At 43.7% G+C, this 14,789-nt stretch overlaps 1 protein-coding gene and 1 long non-coding RNA gene across 2 annotated transcripts; one reads left to right on the top strand and one right to left on the bottom strand.

Moving 5' to 3' along the window:
- On the bottom strand, positions 1-8,705 carry CHMP1B (charged multivesicular body protein 1B). Its single transcript, XM_086850432.1, has 8 exons — positions 8,518-8,705; positions 6,324-6,421; positions 5,459-5,605; positions 4,591-4,659; positions 4,330-4,437; positions 3,939-3,982; positions 3,568-3,640; positions 1-3,004 (listed from the first exon to the last, which is right to left on the bottom strand). Exons 1-8 carry the CDS (start codon positions 8,693-8,695, stop codon positions 2,960-2,962), a joined length of 762 nt encoding a protein of 253 aa, XP_086706558.1. The 5' UTR covers positions 8,696-8,705; the 3' UTR covers positions 1-2,959.
- Positions 8,706-9,686: 981 nt separating this feature from the next.
- On the top strand, positions 9,687-12,835 carry LOC147650588 (uncharacterized). The gene is made up of 3 exons (XR_015276397.1): positions 9,687-9,764; positions 11,970-12,015; positions 12,775-12,835. It is a non-coding gene; the product is annotated as an uncharacterized LOC147650588 (long non-coding RNA).
- The last annotated feature ends 1,954 nt before the right edge of the window (positions 12,836-14,789 follow it).

Genomic DNA, 14,789 nt, shown 5'->3' on the forward strand with positions numbered 1-14,789 from the left:
TGAGTTGTCTGTACAATTTTATTTACCACCTGCAGTTACATTTACAAACTGTCCCATACAAGTAAAGCAGTTTTCAAAGTGAATTCAACCAGAGCTACAAAAATTATTCTCTTCTCTATACACGACACCAGCTTCAGAATTTATGTCTGGACACAACTGCTGATTACGTTTCACAAAAATTCACTACTTTTTGGCTCTGAGAATCTCCACAAAGGCAACTTGATAAGTTTTATCCCATTGCAATCATGACATTTATGTTCTTGTTCTTGTTTTGCTTCCCTCTTCTTTCATCTGAAGCTTTGCATGGCTTGGAATTGTTTGGAATTCTAATGAAGACAAAGCTACCACGAACCAGCAGTTTTAGAAACAGAGAATAAAAACGCTGAGCAAAACCATCCAGCAACATTTCAAGCAATGTTTCACTTTAGATGTGCCTGCTCATCAGCAGAAATATTGAAATTTTAGCTGGCAATAAGGTTCCAGAAAAGCACAAACAAGTGATTTAACATGAAATGAACTTTACAAACAATCAACTTACAGAGACAAAACAAGGTCGGAGTGAGGAGCCAGAGCTGCTCAGGGAAGAGAAATGTTTTGAGGAGCCTGAAGGGAGGAAGGATGAAACTCAAATATTGCTTTAGGAGTAACTTTCAGCTTTAAGCATTTCCAAATGACATGAGAAAGAAGTATGTATTTAAAATATAATTTCAACCTTTCTGGATGCAGCTCCCAGCCACGAGTGAAAGCATTTCCCCAGGAGAGGGCAGGAGTTCTGCACACAGGAGCTGCCAGCCCCAATCCCTGCCACGGCTGAAACACACAGCAACTCCTGGAGTGAAGTCAACAGGACAAAAATTCTCTGTCTCAAACACCCATTTCTTCCTAAGCCTCTTTGCATCACAGTCCCCCAGACATAACCTTAATTATGTCAGTCAAACCTTTGTATTTGTAAATTCCTTTCAAGAGACAACACTGGAAATCTACGCTGGTCCTGGAGTTCACCAGCCTGGGATAAGATCAAACTCCACACCTATCAATAAAATAATGAAGATTATTTAACCTTTCTGTTGCAGCAATCTCAATCCCAGTCTATTTTTAAATCACTCCAAGGCTCACAGCAAGGCAACAGACTGGGACAATCAACCATGTGAGAGCTCAGAATTGCTGTCTGACCCTCAACTAATTCCAGAATGGCCCAAACCAGTCTAACAGCAGCATCATTTTTAACATTAAAAGAAGCCAGACACAGTAGCTGGAGCTGTCTGCTATCAGACACTGAATCCTCAGTATTCCATGGACAGCTCTAAGTAAACTCTGGTGTGGAGCGATTCCACAGAGGAAGCTTCCAGCACTCTCATGATATGAAGTAACTGAATATTAAAGAGCTGAAGGAAGTCCAGCAAGGCAAAGGCACACACACAGCCACCCCAGCTGGGTAACTGGGTTGCATAGATACACCATGACCTCGGTTACAATGTTCAGAAGCAGCCAGGGAAGAAAATGCAGGAAAAAATCCCTTTCTAGGATGTTTTATTAATCATTTGAAGGGATGGTAGCCAGACTACAGCTGTCAGTACGTGGTTTATAAACAACTTCCAACTTCTCCTGTTTACAGGAAGAACACTTAAGGTGTTTACATTTATTTTTAACCCCACTTCTTTCTAGCAGGTGAAAAGATCCCATTTTAAACTCACGGTTTTAGTTCAGCTGCCAGTGTGAGAGAGAATCCCACAACATTTCAGGTTGTTTTGTCTACCTTATTTTTCTGACTTTATTTTTACAGTAACCTTGATTACCTCAGCACATAACATCCTGCTCAACCCTCGGAGTGAGTTGGGTAACACATTCAAAATAACATCTGAAACTGCTCTGAATTGTTTCATCATTTTTGCACATTTTCACTGAAAAGATCCTGCTTGAATAAAAAAGTGAGGTTGTTTTTTTTTCCTTAAACAATTCCCTAACACTGGAAAACCCACGTGGCCCTGAGCACCAGGTAACTAAGAACCAATTCCAAGCCTGGTGCTCCACACCTGCCCTCACCCCTACAAAGACAAAACATAAAAATGAGCCCAAAAAATCAGGAAGAGAATTTGAACATCACTGTTTATCACAACACACCACAAGTGGTCTCAGCTACAAATTTCTACAACCATTTCTTACTTTACAACTGCAACAAGAGTTTGAAGCTATTGAAAGCAGCCAGACTCTTACTATGCAGAAATATAAAAGGATTGCTAAAATTAGCTCCTCCATAAAACCAGAATATTACAAACAACGGGATGTTATCTGCAGTGAGCAACAGACCTGGCAAAGAGTCCAAAAATATATTTTATTTCTCCTGTGCTGAAGTGATGCCACCATACAAGTCCTCAGTTATATGAAATCAGCTTTTGGTAACTCCTTTTTGAACTAAACTGCTAATTTCAGCACATATATCCTAACTTTTAAAGACTAAAAAACTCAAAGTCCACTTATTTGTTTCAACAAGTGCATTTTCCAGGAGGTCCACGCTGTCCATCCCTGCGTGTTCCAGGAGTTTGGCTCTGTAGGAAAATGATCTACAACAATCATCTGAACTGATACATTAGTTCTCCAACCATAAACAGTTTTTATAATTTAAAAAAATCATAATTTAAAATATATCTCACTGACACTCTGCTTTGCTTGGAACTAGAATGTATCACCATTAGTAGCTGACTTAGAACATCAACTTGAATTTGTGAAAAAAGCTTGCAAAAAATAGATCAACTTCCAAATGTACAGAAAAGGACATTAGAGCTGATATTTTTGGGTCACTTAATGTATTTTAGAAAGAATAGCAAGCTGGGAGTGAAGTACCCTATATTACAAATATTCAAACATCTATGCTGGACTGTTTTACACCTTGAGTGTAGTGCAGGGTTAGTTCCAGACAGGGAATTTGGAAGCAGGTCCAAAGAACTGCAGCTCTGTTCAGTTAGACTTGATCACGTAGGCGGGCCAGTCTCTGTGACAGCTCATCCTGCACAGTTGGAAAACAAAAAGGGAAAACCAACCATCAGCAACAGGAAAAGCAACTTTTGCCATCTCATGTCCAGCTGATGAGAAATTCTTTAATGGCTTAACAAAATTTGCTTAAGATCCCAAGCATGGCTGTGAGGAAAGAGTTTCAGAACACAAAACTACGGAGAGAAAGAATTTTTTCAAATCATTCTTTTTCAAATAATGTGGAATATTTGATAGGACAAGGGGGCTGAAATCCTTCCCTGTGAGGGTGGGGAGGCCCTGGCACAGGGTGCCCAGGGAAGCTGTGGCTGCCCCATCCCTGGGAGTGTCCAAAGCCAGGCTGGATGGGGCTTGGAACAACCTGGCATAGTGGAAAATGTCCTTGCCCATGACAGGTCCCTTCCCTTTAATATTCAACAAATGTATTGTAAAATTATTTCGATAGCAGGACTTTTAACCACACAGTTTTCTTGGGACAGTTGAGATAGAATTTAGCATTTTGCTTTGACTGAGTGAAGCATTAATTCTCATATCAAATTTCTCCAGAAAACATTGACCTCACTGAAATCCAACATTTACCTGTTCTGCTGAAGCCACGCTTGTACCAACAGAACCTGTCTGTCCTTGAGGTAGTTCCATGTTCAGGTCAAGGCTAACAGGAGAAAACAGAGCAAACACCAAGTCAGGCACAGGCAGATCAAGGGGGAAGCACAATAATTGACAGCAGAGGAATGAGACAGCACCCCTGAACACTCCAGAGTTACACCAGCTGGTGAGTAATTTTGACTCACTACAAGGACAAGTCAGGAATGTCCAGAGGTAAAAGGAAAATTGTGTTTTTTCTCTGCTTCCAAGATACAGATTTATAGAACAAGGGTATTGGATTGTAGATATAACCAGGAAGGGTTGTGGGAACCAAGATTTATTCAAGAAATAGAAGTGTCACCTACCCTGCTTCATCTGCCATCTCCTGCAGGAGCATGTCCACTTGGTTCTAAAGGAAAACAAAATGGATTGTTACATTTGGAGCTTCTGACAACTTCTTGTTAGATTTTCAGAGAACTGGAATTATTTTAACAAAACTGATTTAATGGCAAGTGCCTTTGGCAGAATAGTTTTGTGTTTAACCACTAGAAGGTATGAACACAAAAATAAGGAGCAGAGGTGCTCAGCAGTTAAAATGACATTAATTGAACTGTGGCTTGTAAATAATGCTTCTACAGAATTCAGCTTTCCTAATAAAACCCCAAGCATACACCTGAGTGTTTCAAGTGCTGTTAATGAACAGTTTAGACACAAAATTTAAGATCACCTTGCTGAGATAGATTTTATCATTCTTACTTGTGGCGTTGTTAATGTTGTAGTGTTGCTCATTGTGTCTTCCATCTGTTGTGTCTGAACATCCAGTGTCTCAAACTGATGCTCAAATTTGTCCATTAGTGCAGATATCTACGAAAAATATGAATTAAATCACTCATCTTCAGGTAACAGAAAAAATACATCTCAGCTGGAAAACTCTTGATTGAATTTCCTTTTTTAAAACTTGTGCCTGTTGTCCCTTCTGCATTTGATGTCAGCTCCAAGAAAATTAAGTCTATTTACCTTTTCCAAGTTCATGCTCTTCAAGGTGGCATCCATAGACTTCACTACCCCTGCCATAGACTTCGTTACCTGAAACAAGGGGAAGGAAATCATTACAAGGAAAAAATGAGCAGTTTAGGAACAAATCCTTCCCTGTGAGGATGGGGAGGCCCTGGTACAGGCTGCCCAGAAGAGCTGTGGCTGTCCCTGGATCCCTGGCAATGCCCAAGGCCAGGCTGGACAGGGCTTGGAGCAACCTGGGACAGTGGAAGGTGTCCCTGCCCATGCCAGGGGGTGGCCTCGGATGGGCTTTAAGTTCACTTCCAACCCAAATTATTCTGGGATTCTGTTATTTCTTACCCAGCTCTCTTATCTCTGTCCACAGAGCTTTGACAGTATCAAATATGAGGGAACATCCTATTGCCATCTGGACTGTCATATTTTAAATAGCTCCTACCATTCCCAGCTCTAGGAATTAACTCAACCACTTGAAATACATATTCTGAGGCAAAACTCACTAAAAATACACTTTATATGGTATTCATTTCTGTAGACTTGAGACCTGTCACTGTTAAGGGATACACTTGGTCCACAGGTCACAGTAAACTTTCATGGTGAAAAGCAGTAAATCAGTTTACCTCAAACAACTATCTGAACTAAAAAAGATCTCTGGAATCACAACTCCTGCCTCATGACTGTATTTTGAAGGGAAGAAATATCTTTGTGAAATAATCCAAAGAGCAGCTGCCAGACGAATTCCAGCAGATTTACTCTTGGCTACCTCTAAAACCAAAAAGGGAAGTTCCCAGCTCGTTCCCGCCGGGATGAAGCCACTCCAGAGAGGATGAGAGGTCTCCTCCTTGCCCCTGCAGGGTGGGGAGGGCCTCACCTTGCCCATGGTGACAGCAGTCTGGACTCTGGCTGCCACGGCGTCCACGCGGGCGCTCATGCGCAGGAAGTTGATGGCCTGGTTCTTCTGGCGGATGGCGTTCTCCGCATGGATCCGCGCCACTTCCATGTTCCCCTTCTGAATGGCCTTGGAAAAGAGGGAGAGATAAAAGGAAAAGCCTTTTACCCTTCCCTGCTCTTGTACATAGGATTTCTGTGTAGTCTGTTCTGGCGTTGAAAGAAGCATTAATTAGTCACTATATCTTTTTCTATTAAAAAAGAAAACAAATCCCTCCCTCCTCCTACGAGAGTTCCCAAACATTTCCAAGATGAGAACTCCTAACTTCCTTCCAAGGAAGGCATTGGAAAGAATGCACTTCAAAGAGGCAGTTTTGCAGAGCTACGGATACATAATTTCTCTTCCTGAAAACAGTTTTAGTCTCAAGACACAAACACAGGCATAGATGGTACAGCTGTATCTCATGGGCAAAAATACGCCAAATCAACTCAGTCTCTCTTCACTGCTTCAAGGACTCAAAAGTTGTTTTGAAGTTCCTCTCCACAAGTCCTTTTACTACAAGCTTATAAACATGAAGTGGTTTTAACTCTAAGAACAACAGTCACTACCAAAGCACATACAAGGCAATCCTCTAGGGAAGCAAATGCCATGAGCCATCCATGAGGATGCACAAGGATTTATCCTCATGTTTATTAATAAACACAGGAATATTTATAGTCACATATTTTAAATCACAAACATTGACCACATGATTATTAGCATGCACACCAGGGAAGTGATAAAACACCAGATATCTTCCTGCTCTAACAGGCAAGCAACAGATCTAAAAAGCTTGGTTCAGACTTACCTTCTTAATTTTAGCTTTCTCAGCCTTTTCTTCTTTGTCGCATTTTTTGGAGTTCCTGTTAAGCTCCTTTGCAGCAAACTTCAAATTAAACAGATGTTCTGCAGTGCAAGTTAAGGGAACAAACCTATTTCAAAGTGATAAATCCAAGCACCAAACACCCCCAAGAAGAACTGCGAGAAGTTCTCTGCCATTACTTTCACTCCCACACCCAAAGCCTGTGACTCTCAGGGAAATGTGGTTTCCTGACCTGCCTGGAACCTCCTCACCCAAAAAAAGCCACTGAAGAACACAACAAATGAACAGTGTAACAGTAAACTGGCTCAGCTGGCCACGGCCAGCTACAACCCAGCAGGATCTTGGATTTAAACTGCTCATCCAGCTCCTTCCCAGCCCTGGGTCATGTGAGTGATCCTGGGCTCACCGACAGCTCCATCATCTGACTTTTGGGCAGAGAGTACTTCAGTCAGGAAGAGAAACTTTTGTTTTTAAAGTTCAACTGCTTAAACTGAAAGCTCCGAGAAAACAGTAAGACAAACCTTCAGAGTGATTTGGAATGACTGCACTGAAATATTACTGACAGAGAATAGAGTGTGCTGTAAAAATAACAATCAAAAACATTCTCTTAAAGTACTGTTGATTAAAGCTTCCAAATAATATCAGTCTATCTTTGGAATGCTCTGTAGGTTTCTTTCCTGCCACCTGTGGTATCCCAAGAGGAAGATGCAGCCAGTACTAAGATAATTAACAATTAAGTGGAAACAAAAAGCTAAACATTATGAGTATTGAGGTTTCTTCAATATCTCAAGCATATAAATTATTAAAGAGCTGTTTTCTGCTTTAAAGTCCAGCTATTCCTCTTACTCTGACAGCAACCTGGAGGCATTAGGAATGTCTTTGTTATCCTATAAACATCACAGGCAGGCTACAAACAGGTAACATGTGTGACTTTGCATTTAGGATATCTATTAATGTAGGTACCAGTGCTAGAGCAGTTTATTTTGAAATAACTTCCTCAGTTACTCAGCTGGGGAATTTACCTGCCATTAAACCAGCTCACCTGCCACCTCCTCAGCTCACCCATCCCTGAAGAGCACATTCCTGATCCTCCCTTCAAGTGTCTTTCTCAACGTGCCACAACCCAAGCAGAACCCAACTTCCACCTCAGTTTGTGACTCACAGTCAGCTGCTCCGGTAATCCTGTCAGTCCCCACCAGGACAACCGGCAATGCCAGCACTGCCTGCACATTCCAACCACACTGAGACCACCAGAATCCACACTGAGAGCTCTGGAATCTGTAAGAGTTCTCTGCCCTGTGCGTTAAGTTGGTTTTATACAGTAAGAAGGTTTCAGTCAGCTCACACAGGGCTCTGTGTGTAAATTCTTTCCAAGAGCAGGAAACACAGCTAACTGAGGTGGCTGTTTGGGTCACAGCCCTGCTAACATCACTCACATACCAGTCTAGACACAGGTATGCTGTCCCTGCTGCACAATTTGCACTATTTTTAGTATAAATTGTGTTTTCTGCCTCAGAAACTGGGCTGTCTCTCCATCCACCACAGCCCTGCTTCCCCTTCCTCACTCCCAACCAAGGCTGCCCGATCACACCTTGGGAAGACACCGAACTTCCCACTCACTTCCTTGGCCCCTCAGGGCGGTGAAGCCACAGAATCACGGAACAGCTGAGGTTAGAAGGGGCTTCTGGAGATCACCCAGTGCAACCCCTCATGTGTCCGGGTGGGTTTGGGATGTCTCCAGACAGACTCCACACCCCCCACGGCAGCTGTTCCAGTGCTCTGCCCCCTCCACGGAGAGTTCTTCCTCGTGATGAGGTGGAACTCCTTGGTTCTTAGTTTATGGCCACTGCTTCTCATCCTTGTGCTGGGCACCACTGAACAGAGCCTGGCACCATCCTCTGACACACCCCGGAAATATTGGTCTGGAATATGAGATTCCTTATCGGTTATCTCGTCTTTAAAAGAGAATTACGAGGTAGAGCCCCTGCCAGAGCCACACCAGCCGTCCCCCTGCTGCTGCCCCTCGGGCCCCGCGACCACCGCCATGAGGGGGAATACGCCTCCTCGTTCCCCCGCGCCGCGGGGGCTCCTCCCGGCGGGGAGGCCTCTCTCGCCACCGCCACCGCCACCTCCCCCGGCCCGGTCCCGGCGGCTCCCGGCCCGTCCCGCCCGCGGATACTCTCCATGTTGGACATGCTGGCGGCCCCGGGGGGAGCGGCGCGGCTCCGGACCGGGCTGGGGCAGCGCTGGGCCCGGGGCGGCGGCGGCGGCTCCGGCGGCTCCGGGTTCCGGCCCCGTGACGAGCCGGGGCGGGGCCGCGCCTGCGGCTTTGGGCTGGGAGGGACCGGGAGCCTCATCCCGGCCCTCTCCTGCTGTGGGCCGGAACACATGGGTGGGTTGGGGTGCTGCAAATCTCGGCCGGCCTGGCTTTAGGCTCTTCCAGGAGCAGAGGAGCCACAGCTTCTCTGCGAAATCTCTTACAGGGCCTCACCACCCTCACAGGGAAGAATTTCCTACTAATATCCAGTCTGAATCACAGGATATCCTGAGTTAGAAGGGATCCACAAAGATCATTAGTCTGGCTCCTGGCCCTGCACAAACAGCCCGACAGTCCCACCCTGGGCATCCCTGGGAGCAGTGTCCAAACCCTCCTGGGGCTCTGGCTGTGCCCATTCCCTGGGGAGCCCGTTCAATGACCGACACCCTCTGGGGGAAGAACCTTTCCCTGGTTTCCAGCCTGAGCCTGGCACAGCTCCAGCCGAGGGTCCTGTCCCTGCCACCACAGAGATCAGCGCCAGCCCCTCTGCTTTCCCTCCCCAGGGAGCTGTAACTTCGCTGAGTTTCCCCTCAGCCTCCTCCAGCTGAACTGACCAAGTGCCCTCAGCTGCTCCTCAAGGCACTTCACCGTCTTCATGTCCCCTCCTTTGGACATTTCTCCTCTCCTTCAGTTTGAATCCATCTCCCAGTTGTCCTGTCTCCCCAGGCCCTTGCCAATAAATAGTGTCTCTTCATCCTTCTCCTCAGCATCCTTCTCATCAGCTCCTTCAGGTACTGTGAGGCCACAGTTAAGTCACCCCAAAGCTTCTGGACACCCCCAGCTCTCCCAGCTTTTCTCCAGAGCAGAGCTGCCCCATCCCCTCTAATCATTTTTTGCCTCCTCTGGACTGGCACCAGCAGTTCCACCTCCTTCTGGATCCCAGGGCTGGAGGCAGCTCTGCAGGGCAGAATCCCCCGCTTTCTGCTGCCCACACTGGGGATGAGCCCAGGACTTGGGGGTTTGTGGGCTGGGCCATGTCCAGCCTCTCACCCACCAGCATCTATATTTAATAACATTTTCTGCTGAGACATCTCAGACAAAACCTGCCAGAGAAGTGATGCATCTGAGCTGGCAGTTCTTCCCAGGTGCCTGTAGGAATTGTGGATACGGTAATAACGCAGGAGTGCTCGTGGCAAATGAACTGCAAAGAGTGTGGCAGAAGACACTTGATCAAAGCCAGTAACTAGTTATTCTTGTTGGTGTCTCAGGAGTTTGAATTTATAGTGATAATGATCGCTGAGTCCTGGCTGTGAAAGCTTTGAAAGCAAACTTGTGACACCACAGCAGTGACAGACTCTGTAATAGGAGAGGTCTGCAGGAATGACCTTCTTATCCAGGAGATGGGAAAAGATGAAATTTCCTGGATCTCAGGATAATTCTCAATATCACCAGTTCACAGAAGTGTTATTATCTATGGTTTTAAACCAAATCTTAGGAGGGCTGTAGGAGAGATTTAACATATTTAATAGTTCTCTGTTTAAAAGAGTCTGCTCCTGCTTGGACTACCATCCTGTGTTCAGCCTTCTGGAAGCTTGCACAGTAATTCTCATGAGTAATAGATCTTTAAATGAATAAGGTTTTCCAGGGTCAGAAGCAGACACTAGATCATTGAATATCCACCGCTTTTTTCTCTGATATTCCTGGAACTCTCTCATTAGGACACGATTTGGAAGTGGTGGTGATATTAGATAGGAAGTATTAGAGTGATCATCTACTCTGAAAAAAATGATTCATTTCAGTGCTGTCAAAGAGAAGTGAACCTGACCTAATTACCCACAACAATGTTAGAGAATAAAGCAGCTAAACCTGCTCAGAAGCAGGAGCATGTAATGTTCTACCTCAATTAAACCTGGAGAATCATCAATCAGTGTCACACAGGTGACACAGGAGGGAACACGCTGGGCTGCAGCTTCCTCAGAGCTGCTCAGGACATTAACTCACAAATTCCAACTGAAATCTCTCTTTCCTTTTGACTGCTGAGGAAATATCCTGGTGGCATACCTTAAAAAGCTACCTGAGTTAAAAAGGAAATACATTTTATTGGTTTGTTTTTTTCCCCTAACAATCATCACTGAATTTTCATTATTAAAAAACCCTCCACATTTGGAAGAAATGCATTACCAAGCAATTATCTTCAGCAGCCTGAATTAAATATGTTACCTACCGTGTGTGCAGGTGTAGAGACACACTAAGATGGCAATGAAACCTATGTAATTTAATAATTTAGAAATATTTTCATTATAATAACATTCTGAAAGAGTAGGAGGGTCCCTCCTGAACTGTGTTTTGGGTGCAGAGTGAGGCTTTGCTCACAGGAGCTCAGTTCCCAGACCCTCCAGCCTCTCTCACCCAGGAGGAAAAGAATAACTTTGACATTGGAGTCCCTGTTCCTGAGGGAACAAATCTGAGTCACCAATGGTTAGGAGGCAATAAAGCTGTTGATTAATCTCTGAACTCTTGGTAGAGACCTTCTGCCTCTAAAATGAGAAGGAGGTTGCCGTATCCCAGGTTATGGAAGGTGAAGGTGCAATTGGTGGCTTTCCCAGCCAATAAAATTGCAAATAAATTGGTTACCTTCAAACAATCATGGGTGTCCAGTATTGCTCATTAGACTGAAATCACCTTGCACAGATGTGATTTCTGAACAGTTCCCTCCTGCATTTTTCGTTTAAATTCTTTATAAATCCATTTTAGAGCCCCAGCCATTTTGCACTGAGGTACCAACTCTCAATTCTCAAATCTCTTCCAAAAGCAGCAATTTCAAGTCTACCTCCTGCCTCCTCCCCTCCTACACATCCTCCATCTCATCTTGGATGCAGCAAATATTTATTTTTCCTTAAATTTTATTGAGTTGTGAATTATATGTTGCTCTCTCCGTAGCACTTTGGAGAAATAAAACTGACAAACTGAGCTTCACAAGAAGATGAGCTAGGAAAGAAGTGCACTGAAAATATGAAAAAAAAAATCAGAATTATTAAATAAAAGTGCTGAAAACTCAGCAGAATTCAATTTGCAGGCATGATGGAGGTGTATGGATTTGCCAGTTTAATGAGTGCACTTACAGGTAGTGATGGTGTTTAGGGTGGGAAGGAGGTGATGAGGTGGAAAACATTCATTACATAAAATTTTTCCTCTCTGTCTGTGGTGTTTCAGCTCAGTCTTTCTTTTATGCTGCCATGTTCTTTTCCATCCCTTTTCCCCCTTTCCTGTATGTTTTCACATGCAGGAATTGACCAACCCAGGATTTGTTAAATACAATGAGCTTTTCAGTGCAGTGTGTTACAAACATTTGGCATTTCCTTGATGTTTTTCAGCCAAGCCCACAGGAATACCCTTCATGTTTTGCAAGAGGGAACAAAGGTACATTTTATTTTCATGGTATCTGGGATCCCATATTGCATAAACCTCCCAAACAGTGGTTCTTACTATAAAATGACACTTTTGAAATGCATCCAAACCTAAATATGACTTTGCCATTAGGTATAAAGGCCACAAACACAGCTTGATTTTTATTCTTGTGATGATCAAATCCTTCAATTTTGACGTAGTGATGATTTTACTCTGCTCAGTGAGATTCTCACCATATTGGTTACTGGCCCAAGCCAAATGAGCTCATGAGCTCTGGCTTGTGAACTGTGACACCAAGAGCGATGAAGATCAATTTTAATCACAATAATTGATTTGTTCCCTTAGTCACTCCCGGTGTCAGTCACGCATGAGGCGCAAGAGGCAGAAAATGTTAAATAGGAATTCAGGGGGTAGAACACCAGAATGAGTAAATCCAGGTGTGATACAGCACTGCTGAGAACTCTAACCCTGAGAGAACACTTATCATTAAATGCAGTTTTTTTAGTAGGTGCAAATAAAAGCAATACAAGGATTGGACTCACATTGTATTTAGAGTCTACATGCAGCAAAAAGAAATTAGGGTGATAAAGACATGGGGGAGATCTTGGCTGAATCTCCAAGGCAGAAGCAGTTGGCCATGGGAGGAGGGATGATGTTATCCCTCTCCCGTGGGATGAGCCAGGCAGCTTGGCTTCTTCCCATTGAATGGAGGAGCACTGGCACTGGGAAGTCATCCATTGCCCACCAGCTACTTTGCTTTTCTACTTGCAGGAGGTTCACCACAGCAGGAGGACTCTGCAGCTCAGAATTACTGATGGCCCAAAATGCTGGTGACTCACCAGATTTCCACTGCAGGAGGTTGGCAACTGCACGAGTCCAGTTCAAAGAGGGAAACGACAAATCAGTCCTGACTCCACATGGAGAGAAGATGGCAAAATACAGCTCTGCACAATGTCTGGACCTGGATAAACAGGGATGTTCTGGTGGGTGTAAAAGGCCTGTTGATCCTGACAGTTTTTTGTACCACACATTGCATGGTTACATCCCCAAATGAGCATTTTCATGACTCGATAAAATCACTACAAGTATAAGATAACCATAAAATCATGGAGTGGTTTGGGTTGGAAGGGACCTTAAACCCCATCCAATTCCACCCCCTGCCGTGGGCAGGGACACCTTCCACTATCCCAGGCTGCTCCAAGCCCTGCCCAGCCTGGCCTTGGGCACTTCCAGAGATGGGGCAGCCACAGTTTCTCTGGATAACTGAATGTTGTTCTGTTCTTTCACTGAGACACTCCTATAACAGTTCCACCTAAAAGCACCACTGAAAGTGGACAAAACTGAGTTTCTGTTCCACAGAAAATTCACCAAAAATTGTTCTCATTTAGAGTGCACACCAGAAATTACAGGAAAGCAGAGTCCAATAATGAATGTTTTAGAAAAAAACTAATTTTCTGATTTTATTTCTAAGTGTTAGTAGTTAAAAAAAAAAACAAAAAAAACCAAACAAACCAAACACCCTCCTCTTAGTCATATTTCATGTTCTTTAAACATCATTGCCTTTAAAACCTTCTGGCTGTCCTTTGGAATGTTTCCATCTCCTTCAAAGTTTCATGGCAAGAAAACTTCTTCCAGCATGGGCATTATTTATCTGAAGCAGCAGAGGGATTTCTCCTGTCTCTTTGTGGAACAATGAAGACAAACAGCACTGTAAAGCCCAGGATGAAGTGCTCAGGAGTTCAAAACAAACCTGCCAAGATCTGAAAGGCAGCATCCAGAGGGCACGAAAGCATCAGTTCAATAAAACCATTTAATTCTCCAATAGCAGCATTTATGAGCTGATCCTCCACCTCTGAGATCCCCCAGATTTTGGCATTTTCAGAAAAATCTAAGTTAGGTCTTTTTGAAAGCCAGTAGGGCAGGGAAAACCAAAGGGCTCTACATCCCTGGGTTCATTTTTTACTAATAAGTTTTTTTTTTCTCCCCGTTCTATTACCATGAATTTCCTGAATAAGCTTCATTTCCAGCTTATCTCTGCCAGGAGCACTGGCACAACTTCTACTGAGCTGTAGTGGTTGTGTTCTGCAATGGTTTGTGGATGTTCAGTTTAAATAGGGACGTGGGATTTCATTCAAAATAGATTGAGGAAAACAAACTGCTAGTTCTAAAAAATATTTGAAAGTTTATTTTTTTCCCCCCAAATGCTTTCTGTCTGTTCTTAAATAGATTAATATTTAGCCTTTGACAATACTCTTTCAACCACTGAGTAAATGAGAAGCCTGGGACAGATTTAAGGAGAAAATTTAACTTAGTTAATGTGACAGAAGTAATTTTTCTTCTGGAAAAAGACTAGTGGAGAGAACCAGTTAAAAAAACCAGGGTGAAGATAAAAAATCAAAATTATTTATTTTAAAAATTAACCTCCCTTCAATAATAAATCAGTATTTATTATTCCTGGGTAATATTCCTGATGAGCCAGGGATGGCTCTGCCACTACTTAGGGTTGTTTAGCTATGGTTAAAGTCAGCCCAGCCTTGGAGGAAGACAAGGACTTCCAAAGGCTCAGAGACTACAAAAGCTTTTATGTGGGATAGCAATTTTTTTAAAAGTTGAAACACTATTTTTATGTCTTTGCTTTACCTTTAGCCGCATTTTATTTGGGGGCATTTAAGAAATAATCCTCCAGAATACTTTTAGGGTTTTTCCCCCTTTTTTTCCCAGCTGAAATCACATGATGGGGAACCTCCAGGAGCCTACGTGATTGCTCTGTACTCCAGGGATTCAGA

The sequence above is a fragment of the Cyanistes caeruleus genome, chromosome 14 (genome assembly GCF_971803275.1).
Source record: "Cyanistes caeruleus chromosome 14, bCyaCae1.hap1.1, whole genome shotgun sequence".
NCBI lineage: Eukaryota > Metazoa > Chordata > Aves > Passeriformes > Paridae > Cyanistes > Cyanistes caeruleus.

Bases quoted from the DNA above. Each gene is read 5' to 3' on its own strand.
- CHMP1B (XM_086850432.1), bottom strand. From the start codon at position 8,695: ATGAGGCTCCCGGTCCCTCCCAGCCCAAAGCCGCAGGCGCGGCCCCGC. The intron at 5,606-6,323 runs GTAAGTCTGAAC...CTCTTTTCCAAG, and splicing joins AGAAAGCTAAAATTAAGAAG to GCCATTCAGAAGGGGAACAT. The intron at 3,641-3,938 runs GTAGGTGACACT...TTCTCCTGTTAG, and splicing joins GAGATGGCAGATGAAGCAGG to CCTTGACCTGAACATGGAAC.